General features: G+C 56.2%; 1 protein-coding gene across 1 annotated transcript; it reads right to left on the bottom strand.

Annotated features, from left to right (window-relative positions):
• Positions 1–1,672: 1,672 nt before the first annotated feature.
• Positions 1,673–5,686, bottom strand: LOC129198420 (class I histocompatibility antigen, F10 alpha chain-like). The gene is made up of 8 exons (XM_054807720.1): positions 5,531–5,686; positions 4,515–4,778; positions 3,489–3,764; positions 3,139–3,411; positions 2,955–3,056; positions 2,775–2,801; positions 2,443–2,475; positions 1,673–2,263 (listed from the first exon to the last, which is right to left on the bottom strand). The coding sequence occupies exons 1-8, from the start codon at positions 5,592–5,594 to the stop codon at positions 2,250–2,252; spliced, it is 1,053 nt and encodes a 350-aa protein (XP_054663695.1). The 5' UTR covers positions 5,595–5,686; the 3' UTR covers positions 1,673–2,249.
• Between the last annotated feature and the right edge of the window lie 6,395 nt (positions 5,687–12,081).

Below are 12,081 nucleotides of genomic sequence, written 5' to 3'. Positions count from 1 at the left end.
GGCAGGACCCCTAGTCCTTACCAGAGCATTCGTTACCCAATTCCTGTAGTTGCGAACCAGAAGCCTTTTCACCCTAAGTGCCCACATCTCTTGCTCAGGCTACGTTGCAAGAACTGGTCACAGGTACAATCCTACCATGGTCCAGCACGGTCTTTCCATGGTGTTGGGCATGAAGTTCGATCCCACGTGGCTATATGTCCACCAGATCAGGATCAGAAGGAGAGGTGTCCTCAGCCCATCCACTGCACCTGGGAAATTGCCCGACAGCAACCAGAGCAGGAATCTTCCTGGACAGTCCCTGTTCAGCCAGATTTCCCCCCACAATTCTTGTACCTGGGCTTCCAGGACTGAGGTAGGTGCGCTGTCCCACTTCTCATGTCCTCCCACAGTCACGCAGACAGAACCCTACCGGGTGGCACACGGTGCACACCCACGGTCCCCGTTGCATTGACCAGGCTGCTGGTAGCCGAGATGCTGGCTCTTAGGTGCAAGGAGGGAGACTCTCCATCTTCTCTTTGAGTGGCCGGACCTCGGTCCACAGCTGGGACAAAGACACCTGGTGGGGATGGGGAACAGAGGTTCTCCTTGAATTGCTGGAGCTGGCAGACCAGTCCATGGACAGTTGGCACCTTGATGGCTGCCCAGTCCACCACGGCGGGGTTGCTGGCGCATGTCACTGTGCTCCACACAAACATCCGCCATAGAGACCATGGCACTGGATGCCATCCTGAGCTTTGGGGGCCCGATTGTTGTCCAGGTCACTGCAGACCACCACAAATCCCCTCAGGTACCGGGTACCTTCCACTCTGGTGGACCACTTCCCGTACTGGATTACAGGATCTTCCTTGAGAAGATACTTTGCCTTCACGCTCAGTAAGAGCCACCTCCAGCGGCTGTGGGTAGCTGCCCCTCTTCTGATCCATCAACCCCACAGTCCCTAGCAATGGATCCCAGCTGCTGGGCTTCCCTGCCTTCTAGGTCCAGCCTGTCAGCCCCACCATCCCAGCATGGGAGCCACCAGGGAACAAATGGCTTCACCTGCCTGATGGACAGAAGTGCTGCCCACAGCTCCCAGCCTGGTCAGGGATAGGGACCAGGTCATTTCTGCCTCTGCCCCTTCTCAGGGCAAGAGTCCACTGTGTGGACATCCACCATGTGTCCTTGACCGCAAGAATAACGATTATAGTTCAGAGTTGAGTCCATGGTTTATTCACAGTGATCGTTTGTGTGACCCGAAACTTGGAGATGTTTGTGCCTGTCTGCTTGGCATTGGTGCAGGAGACCTTCTTCTCAGTACCCATCTACATGGTTTCAGAGCAGGAGACCTTCTCACTGCCCTTCTACATGACCTCAGAGCTCACCACCTCCCCCAGGGAGATGGATGACAAGCCCAGAAAAAACTGACCAATCCCCATAAACCCCCTTTTCCCCTTTTATCGTCAATGGCCTGGAATGTCTCTCATTAGTTTGGGTCATCTGCCTGGTTGTGTTCCATCTCAACATCAAGGCCTTGACGTTGTGCCACCACTGCTGAGATCCAATGCTGTTTGGGTCACAAATCCTTGCAGGGGGTTGACCTTGGCTGGACACCAGGTGCCCACCAAGCCGCTCCATCACTGCCCTCCTCAGCAGGATGGGGGGGGGGATAAAAATAAGATGGAAAAACAACTCGTGGGGCAAGATAAAGGCAGTTTAATAAAGCAAAAGCAAAAGCCATGTGCAGAAGCAAAGGAAAACCAAAAGATTTATTCGCTGTTTCCTATCAGCAGGCGATGTCTGGCCACCTCCTGGGAAGCAGGGCTTCAGTACGTGCAGCGGTTGCTCCAGAAAACAAACATTGTAAATAATGAATGTCCCTCATTCCTCCTCCTTACTCTCAGCTTTTATCTTTTATTTACCCAGATAAAGTCAGCTTAACCCTTGACCCAAGGCTGTGAGTGCAGCCCAGGCACCAGGAGAGGAGGCTCAGCCCGCCGGAGGGTGGGGATCATTCATTGTGCGCACCAGGAAATGCACGCACAGCAGAAATCACTTACAATCTCAAAAATAAAACATTGGTAATAATTCGATTGCCCAATTTTAAAAGTATTGTAAAGAAGGCAGTTCACCCAGCCAGAAGAGCCCCCAGTGTGGCAGGCGCAGCGTGACCAGCTCTCTGCGGGCAGCTCCCAGCCGCCTCCAGCACCTCTGTGTTCAGCCGGTGAGAGGGCAGGGGGCCGCATCCAGCCCCCCAGTCCCTTGTGGAGCGGTTAGGCGTTCATCACTGCAGGGACCAGAGGAAGAGACAGTGTCACCCAGGGCCGCCTCCCTGTCCCCAACCCTCTGCTCGGGGGGTCTCAGCGTCCCCCTCCCGCAGCCCGGTGCTGCTCTGGCCACAGGTCCCATGGGGGAGCACAGAGAGCTGGGGTTGCCCCCGTCCATCCCCCCGGTCCCACGCCGTACCTTGGGCCGAGCTGCCAGCGCCCCTGTCCGTGCCTGCGAGGGAGAAATAGCCGTGAGCTGCCAGCCCCCTGCTCGCTGCGGGCTCGGTGCACGTGCCAAGAGTCGGCCCGGGAGCCGTGGCCACGCTGCAGCCACCGGGAGAGGAGGATGGCACCGCGAGCACCGGGGGGGAGACACCACCTCTGCCACACGTCCCCGCTACGGGGCTGTAAAGAGGGGCGGCACAGGGAGGACGGGGGATGGGGAAATGCCGGCAGCGGCCAGAAACCGGAGCCACGAGACCACCCCGGCACTGGGCAGCGGCTGGAGCCAGACCTGCCCCCGGTACTCACTTGACGCCATGCCGTAGCCCTTCTTCCCTGCAGAGAGAGAGAGGCATCAGCATCCACCACGCTTCACCGTCAGGCTCGGGGGCTCCCCAGAGCGCAGCAGCTCGTGCCCACAGCCCCTCCTGGCCCCCCGGGCCCTGCCTTCCTCCCACACCCCTCTGCCTCACCACCCCGGTGCTTTACCTGATCTCTGCTTCAAAATGACGACTCCAGCGATGATGGCGATGACAACCAGGATGGCAACAATCACGCCCAACACGATGGCCAACAGGTTGGACTCCGACTCTGGGGGAGAGCAGGGCCGTGAGGAGGGGAAGGGGAACCACCCCAGCCCACCGCTCCACGTGCCCAAGGCCACCGGGCTCACCCCACGCAAAAAGCCCGGGCTCGGGCAGGCTGGTGTGCTCCACACGGCACCGGTACTTGTCCTTCTCCTCCGGGCGGGCCGTGATGGAGGCCCAGGTGTAGTAGGTGCCGTCGCTGTTGGGCGCGATGCTGCCCCGCTCGGTCTCGTGGTCCCTGACCTCGCCGTCCTTCAGCCAGCTGACGGTGATGGGCCGCGGGTAGAAGCCGTAAGCGCGGCAGTGCAAGGTCAGGATCCCGGGGGTCTCCTGCCCCGACACTCGGACCGTGGGGCGCTCTGCGGAGGGGGTGGCGGTGAGGGCTGGCACACGCGCCCACGCTGGCCGGTCCCCGGGGTCCCCGTCTCGCCCTCACCTTTCCTCTCCAGCACGGCCTGCCCGTAGCTCACGTATTTTCTCAGCCACTCGACGCAGGTGTTCTGCAGGTAGTGCTTCCGTCGCTCAGCTTCAGTCCCGTCCGCCTCCCACTTCCTCTTGGTGATTTGCGCTGCTGCGTCCGCCGCAGTGAACGTCATCGTGTCCATGTCAAAAGCGATGAAGTCCCTCCCATCGTAGGCGTCCTGCAAATACCCCCTGGTGCTACCATCCTCCAGGAGGTCACAGCCGTACATGCGCTGCAGCGTGTGAGCCCCTGAAACACGACCAGGGAGACGGGGCTGAGGGGCTGCCACAGCCCTGGGCCTTCAGTGGGGCATGGACCCCCCGGCAGCGCCCCCCACTCCAGCCCTGTGTGAGGTCCGGGGGGATCGGGCACCGGCACCAGAGCTGCCCCCCGTCCTGCCCAGGGCCCACAGCACTCGGGGCGTCACGTACAGCCGTGATCCAGACCCCCTGTGACCAGGGCATGGCTGGGCTGGCACCCAGCCCCACGGCACCCTGCGACAGCGACGGGCTGGGACAGGGTCCTGAGTGCCATTGAGGGGGGGACAAGGAGGTGGGGTGTGTTGGGGGGAGCCCCTCTGCCTCTGGGGTGGGGGGTACAATGTACCACAGGAATGGCGAGGGGCTGGGAGCCCCTCTGGTTTTGGGGGTCTCGACTGCCGTGGGGACAGCAAGGGGCTGGGATGTGGTGGCCCAGTCCTGGGATGGGGTGCTGGGCATTGTGGGGTGGGGATGCGCTGGGTGGGGTGGCCAGAAGCCCCCCCAGCTCTGGGACAAGGGATCCCAAGGACTGTGGGGCTGGGACAGGCAGCCGGGACCCCCTCGCACGGGGGGACAGGGTGGCTGGGAGCCCTCTGACAATGGCACCGGGCAGGGAAGGGTCGGCACAAGCCGGAGCAGGAGCGTGGGGCAGGGCAGGGTCTTGTGGGGGGGTGGGAGCTCTCCCATCCCACGGAGCCTCCTCCCAGCCCCACGGAGCCCCGTCCCAGCCCACACTCACCCCCGCTCTGGTTGTAGCGGCCCCGCAGTGTGTCCAGGCCCACACGGTTAACCTGCTGATTGCTCTGTCCACTCTGGGTCTCCCTGTCCCAGTACCGCTGATCCAGGTTGTCCCTCATCCAGTCCGCCCCAGGCACCGCCCTCCCCGTCTCACTGTCGTAGCGTGCAATGAGGGTCCCGTCCACGTACCCCACGGACACGAACTGGGGCACCCCCGGGCTGGGCTCTGACACCGCGATATCGAAATAGCGCAGGGAATGGAGCTCTGCAGGAACACGGGGGACGGTGAGGGATCAGGGGGCTGGGAACAACAGGGGTGAGGGTGCCCAAGGGGTGGGGGTCCAGGGGTGGGCAGCGAGGATGGGTGGGGGTCCCAGGGGAGCAGATCCGGGGGGGATGGGGGGCAGCTGCAGGGGGGCTGTGACTGGTGGGGGGGTGTTGGGGGAGCGAGGTGTGTCCAGGAGGGGGGTCCTGGTTCCCGGGAAGGGAAGCCCGGGGGGTCCCTGGTGTCAATGAAAGGGGGGCCCGGGGGGTGGGGGACCCCAGGTGCCCAGGAAGGGGGGTGCAGGGGGGTCCCCAGCGTCAAGGAGAAGCAGATCAGGGGCATGGTCTGGGGGGGGCGGGGCCCAGGAAGGCAGACCCGGGGGTCTGGGGGATGTTCCCAGGGGGTACTCGGTGTCCAGGGAGGAGGACCGGGGGGGTCCCCGTGCCAGGGGGGGTTCCCGGTGCCCAGGAAAGGGGGTCCAGGGGGTTCCGGTGCGCAGCAAAGAGGGTCCAAGGAGCTCCCAGTGCCTCGGGACGGAAGGGAAGGTCAAGGGGGGGGGGTCCCGGTGCCCGGGAGGGTTCCCACGTGCCCAGGAAAGGGGCTCCAGGGGGGTCCTGGTCACCCGGGATGGAGGGGAAGGTCATGGAGGGGGGTCCCCGTGCCAGGGGAATGGGGCACCGGGGACCAGGAAAGGGGGTCCAGGGGGGTCCCGGCGCCAAGGAACGGGCTCCCGGGTCCCCGCCCGCGCTCACCGCTCGCCGCCCCGCCGAGGACCCCCAGCAGCAGCCCCAGCCACAGCGCCCGGCCCGGCCCCATCGCTCCGCTCCGCTCCGGCACCGCGCCCGCACCGGCCCCACGAGCCTCGCGCCGACCCAAGACCCGCCCCAGGACCCGCCTCGCCCCGCGATTGGCGCCGCCAGCGCCCCTCCGCCAATGGCAGCCCGAGACGCTTCAGACGTCACCGGGCGCCGGGCAGATCCCGTCTCTGCAGGTTGGGGAGCAGCGAAAGCGAAAGCGAAAGCGGCGGAGGGAGCGCGGGGGGAGGGGCGGGGACAGGAGCTCCCCGGGACCAACCGGGACCCCGCCACCCCCCGGGATCCTCGGGCCGGGATCCCCCACGGGGCAGCCCAGCCCTCAGCCCCCCCCGACCCCTCCTCAGGGCCCGAGACCCCCCCGCACCCCCACTTCGCCTGTTCCCCCCCCCAGCCTGGGGTCACCCCTGGGCCCCCCAAGTCGCAGTTCTACACCCGCCCCCCCGGCCCTGCTCTTGTCCCCTTCCCCTGGGGCACCCCGAGACCCCCACGACCTGTCTGTCCCTGGGGGAGGGTGACACCCAGGTGCCCCACGGCTCTCCCCACCCCGGCTCTGCCACCCTGGGGGTTTATGGGTGAAAAAGCTGGGAAAACTGATACCTCTGACTATTGAAATATTAAGATCAATCCAAGCAATTAGAGCCACTGCTCAATCGATGTAACCAAACAAAAGGGAAACCATTGTCACTTAGAAAATAATTAGTTGGAAGATAAGAAGCTCTGGAACAATCTCATTTTAAACAGCTCGGCCTTGGAAGGACAGATGTGCAAAGAGAAGAGAGTTACAAGGTGATCCCAAAACCGGCCTTGAGGGATAAGGTATACGTGATACCAGGGGTGAGTCTGAAGACCCCCGACCACCACCCGGAGGTGCCAACAAACATGGGCGAGAGACATTAGCATACGCTAACGAGTTCCCGGAAAATCCATGACTGTGATAAGCACTACTCGGAAATATAGTGAATATGTGTATTAACATAGTCGAAATACTTGCTAGTTTTGTCTTTTGGGTGTGCACCTTAGGGGGAGTTATCCCCCGCGCACCCAGCGCTGCAATAAAGAATGCCTGCTGTCTAAAACTTCCAAATAAGTCTTAGAGAGTGAATTCTTTTGCCGCTTTCCGGTAACAGTGGGACCCCCACAGCACCCCACGTCCCCATCCAGGTGGCAGTGCCATCCCACTTTGTCCCAGTCACTTACTGGTTCTTCACATCCCAGCGTCCCAACACTTTCTTTTAGTTCTTTTTTTACAGTTTTGCCCCTTTTTTACACCGTTTCGGCCCATTGAAGCTCATGGAGGTGAGATCAGCAGTGGCACTGTGTCCTGCCGGGGGGGACACTTGGGGACACTTGGGGGGGGGGCGGGGGGGATGTCCCCAAAAAAGGCCGGGAGGGTCCTGCGGGGGCGGGCAGGAGGACCCGGGGGGCGCCCGCTGCCGTTGCCATGGTCAGCCGTTGCCACGGCGCCCCCGCCGCGCGCGCGCGCGCGAGAGGCCGGAGTGCCATCCCCTTGGCAACGCTCGTCCCACCCCCCGCGCACCGCCATTGGCTGCCGTGCCCCCGCCTTGCATGCGCTGATTGGCTGGTGCGGAAGAGGCGGTAAGCTGAGGGGGCCCTGAACTGGGAGCCGGCCCCAACCCAGTGCAGGGCGTGAAGTGGGAGCTGGCCTGAAAGTGGGAAAGGGCGTTAAACTGGAACGGAACCTCACCTGGGCCAGGTGCTGAGTGAAAGTGGGCTGGAGCCTTGAAGTGGCTGGGATGTTAAGTGGTACAGAGTCTGGGCTGGGCCTAGAGGCCTGGCCTGAGTTGTGACTTGAACTGGTGCAGAGCCCTAAACTGGAAGAGCTGTCAGCTGGGCTGGGACCTGAGCTGGGCCAGGAGCTGAGCTGGGACCTGAGCCTAAACTGGGCTGGGACCTGAACTGGGACTGTTGAGAAATTCTTTTACCAAACAACGATTAGCTTTGAACGTAACAAGGCCTATGAGTAATTAATGTGTACGGAGAAGATATCCTGACCTTGAGAACAGAAACCTCCTGGCAGGATTGCCCAGACGGGGTTGATGAGGAAGAACAGCTTGGCCGGACAGCAGAGTTGGGAAACATGCAAGGAGAAGAAATTGTCCTCAAGAGCATAAAAGGGAAAAAGGAGTGGGGGGCTAACTCCCCAAATGACCATCGACGACCACGCGAGACCCCCACGCATGCGCAGTGTAGTTTTGCAACGCCAGCGTTATGTAAATGTAGTAGGCAGAGAGGTGGAGATTTCTCGTAAAATGTATGACAATTCATGTCGTAAGGTATATAAAGGATGAACTTCTGGTTTAGGGTATGCACAACAGGCGGAGCTATCCCCCGTGCATCCGGTGCTGTAATAAACAATGCCTGCTTTCTAATACTAAAACGGAGTACTGGAGAGTTTATTATCCCATATTTGGTGACAGTTTCTGGCGACCCAGGTGGGACACTGCTTCTGAATCTCGACGGATCCACGGGATCATGGGACCTCTAACCGGCACCGAGGGATTCTTGGGGAGAACCTGCGATCCCCGGACCGAAGAGCTCCTAGCAAGACCCCCGGGAAGGTAAAGGCATTCTTTTCTCTAAGGGACATTAAAGTAAGGGACATTAAAGTTTCCCTGCCCATAAGGCGCAGCGAAAGCCTCACTGGGTTGGGCTATAAAGGAAGGATTCGATCCTAAAGGACGAAAGTCTGTAGGACACCTGGGTTTGGAAGAGGTGGGTTGGAGTCCCCAAGGTCTTGTTATTTTGTGTTAAGTCGTTGCTTTGGTGTTTTCATCTTGTTATTTTGTGTTCGTCTTGTTACTTTGTGTTAAGTCGTTGCTTTTGTGTTTTTGTGTTGCCTTTCGTACTCTTTATAAGGGTAATGAACCCTCTGCGGAAGGGGGGATTCTGAAAAATCTGCTCTAGGATGTATATTGAAACATTGGAGAAAGGTGGGGGGAGATCCTCTCACTCAGAGACAGCTTGTCGAATATTGTCAACACTGGTGGCCAATGTATAAATTAGAAAGTGGAGAAAAATGGCCTAGAGATGACAGTCTAACATATAATGCTATGCTTCAATTAATGTTATTTTGCAGAAGGGAGGGGAAATGGGAAGAAGTTCCCTATGTTGATTTATTCTTTGCTTTACGAGATCATCTGGAATGGAGCAGGGAATGTAAATGAATACCGAGAGATCCTTTGGTTGTGGTCTTGGGGGAAAAAAAAAAATAATCAGAAACTGTCTAAGCGTTGTTGTTGAGTGTGTAGTATCAGTAAATGGTGTGTCAAATAGGGAGGACCAGACAAGGAGGTGGAAATGTTGGTTGTGCCCCAGGGAAAGGATAGAAGGAATCAAAGGCGGGGAGGAGGATGTTTCCAAATGTTTCTGATGAAGGGGAATCTTTTGCTGGAAGTGAGGAATTCAGTGCTATTGCAGGGAGAACGAGGGGAGGATTGGGAGGTCAAGGGGAGGATTGGGAGGTCACGTTGTGCAAGCTCTGCTGCAACAGGCAGTAGGGGCAGAGGGACCAGTGACCGTTAAAGTACCTTTCTCAGTGACTGATTTATGCTCGTGGAAAAAGCTGGCGGGTACTTATAGGGAAGATCCTGAAAAGGAGGGAGATGCCTTGCAGTCAGCATTTCTTTTTTGTGGAACAGGCATCTCCGGATATTCAAAGAAAGTTACAAAAGCTAGAGGGAGAGGATTTGAGGAATTTGAGCAAGTTGTTAGAAAGGGCCAGGAAAGTGTATAAAAACTGAGAAGTGGTTAAAGAGCATTGGGAAAGGAAAAAAGTTGTTGCATTGACAAATCCTGGGAGAAGAGCTCCCAGAGGAAGAGGAGAAAGGGGAAGAGGAAGAGGAGTATCTGCTCGCTTGGGTCCAAATTAGTGAGCAATTTGCCCTACCCTAGACGGAGATACTGATCAATGATGGGGACCGGGGGAAGTCTCAAAAGAAGCCCCAACAGAACCCCTGGTCACAATAATGTTGGGGAATGAGGAAATAGATTTTCTGGTAGATACTGGAGCAGCTTACTCAGTAATTAATACTTGCAAAGGGAAACTAAATCAAGAGAATGTGGTTGGTGGTGCTACAGGGAAAAAGGAAAGGAGATCATTCTTTCAACCACTAGATTTTAATATTGGGAAACAGCGAGCAACCCATCAGTTTTTATATCTGCCAGAGTGCCCCGTTCCCTTGCTGGGAAGAGACCTCCTCACCAAAGTCGAAGTACAAATAACTTTGGAAAGAGGAAGGATCTGTGTAAAATACCTGAATCTAAATCTTTAGATGCTCAAGTTTATGTGTTACTGGACCCAGTGCAAATGGAACCGGAAATTCTGCAGGAAATAAAGGACGCAGTAATCCCATTGGTATGGGCCAGTGGAATTCCGGGAAGGTCATGAGCTGTGGAACCAGTAAAGATTCGGTTAAAGCCGGGAGCTAAACCGGTAAGGCAGAAACAATACCCTTTGTGGTTAGAGGCTAGAGTAGGATTAGAGATGTTGATAAATAATTTTAAATCATTTGGGCTATTGGTTGAGTGCCAGTCAGTGTTTAACACTCCGATCCTGCCGGTAAAGAAACCTCATTCAAATGAGTACAGTTTGGTACAAGACCTGAGAGCTGTAAAAAATATCCACCCAGTGGTGGCTAACCCATATACATTACCTACAGCAATTAAAGAAACAGACACATGGTTTACAGTTCTGAATTTAAAGGATGCTTTCTTTGAATGTCCTTGGACAAAGGGAGCCAGGAACTGTTTGCCTTTGACTGGGAAAGGCCCACGACAGGGCGAAAAATTCAATTGGCCTGGACAATTCTTCCCCAGGGGTTTAAAAATAGCCCCACTCTGTTGGGAATCAATTAGCCAAAGAGTTAGACAAATGGAAGCAACATCATGAAGACTCTACTGCAATATGTGGATGATGTGTCACCTGATAAGTGTACAGAAATCACTATAAGCCTTTTAAGTTTCTTGGGACAAGCAGGACATTGAGTGTCTGAAAAAAAGGCTGGACTAGTAAAACAACAAGTAGTATATTTAGGGTTCACTATTTCCCAAGGATTGCGGAGCCTGGGGACAGAGAGGAAAGAAGCTATATGTCAAACACCGGAACCGACTTTGAAAAGGGAGCTGCGGGCTTTTCTGGGAATGGTGGGGTGGTGCAGGTTATGGATAATGGACTATGGATTAATAGTACAACCGCTTTACAAGGCATTGAAAGATCAGGAGACATCTTGGTCTGGACCCCGCAGTGTTGTCGAGCCTTTGAGTCACTTAAAAGAACCTTAATGATGGCCTCAGGTCTAGGATTACCAAATCTAACTAAACCTTTTGAATTGTTCGTTCACGAAAGGTTTCACCTGACTCTGGGAGTCCTCGCCCAGCGTTTGGGATCCTGGAAGAGACTGGTGGGATACTTTTCCAAACAGCTGGATGACGTGAGTAAAGGCTGGCCGTCCTGCCTCCGGGCTGTAGCGGCGACAGTATTGCTGATTCAAGGGGCCCGGAAGTTCGCTATGGGGTAACGGATGACCGTGTACGTGCCCCGTATGCTGACAGCAGTACTGGAGCAAAAGGAAATCACTGGTTATCACCGAGCAGAACGATGAAATATCAAGCCATCTTATTGGAGATGGATGATGGGAACCTAAAGGTAACATCTATGCTTAATCTTGCATTATTTCTATCCACCTTTTTGGAAGATAGTGGGGAAATAGAACGTGACTGTTTGCAAACAATCGAACAGGTCTACTCTAGCCGAGAGGACCTGAAGGATACCCCACTTGAACACCCTGACGGGATAATATACAGATGGAAGCAGTTACATGGAAAAAGGAAGATGGTTGGCAGGTTATGTGGTGCTTTTACAGGAAAAGGTGATTGAAGCAAAGGCTCTTCCACCTAACACCTCAGCACAGAAGGCGGAATTAGTGGCACTAGAAAGGGCATTAACACTCTCTCAAGGAAAGTGAGTAAATATTTGAACAGACCCCAAGTATGCCTTTGGAGTGGTGCACGCTCATGGAGCTCTCTGGAAAGAGAGAGGTTTATCGTCAGCTCAAGGGTCCCCATTAAATACGGAGAAACTATTGCAAAGCTCTTGGAGAGTGTCCAGTTACCGGCAGAGGTTGCAGTGATGCACTGTAAGGCTCATCAATTCGGAAATACCAAAATCAATGTTGGAAACAGGTTGGCAGATCAGGCAGCTAAGGAAGCAGCTAAGGGGCTGGGGGGGGGCATCTTTTGATTGTCCCTAACAAACACATTAACCTTCCCAAGGATAGGCTGCAATATCAGGCAAAATTTTAGACAGCCACCTATGGGAGTCATTGGAAAAGGGAATAGTCCAGGAGATTACTGGCAAATAGATTTTTTCTGAATTGCCCCGTCACAGTGGTTACCGATATTTATTAGTGCTAGTGGACACCTTTTCTGGATGGCCGGAGGCTTTTCCCTGTTGCACCAACAAGGCTAGA

Source organism: Grus americana, chromosome 32 (genome assembly GCF_028858705.1).
Source record: "Grus americana isolate bGruAme1 chromosome 32, bGruAme1.mat, whole genome shotgun sequence".
NCBI classification, from domain to species: Eukaryota; Metazoa; Chordata; class Aves; order Gruiformes; family Gruidae; genus Grus; species Grus americana.
This window is presented reverse-complemented; position numbering and strand designations above follow the sequence as displayed.

Coding starts and splice junctions, on each gene's coding strand:
- LOC129198420 (XM_054807720.1), bottom strand. CDS start 5,594: ATGGGGCCGGGCCGGGCGCTGTGGCTGGGGCTGCTGCTGGGGGTCCTC. Junction 3,765..4,514: donor CCGCTACAACCAGAGCGGGG/GTGAGTGTGGGC, acceptor GTCGTGTTTCAG/GGGCTCACACGCTGCAGCGC. Junction 2,476..2,774: donor GGGCTACGGCATGGCGTCAA/GTGAGTACCGGG, acceptor TCTCCCTCGCAG/GCACGGACAGGGGCGCTGGC.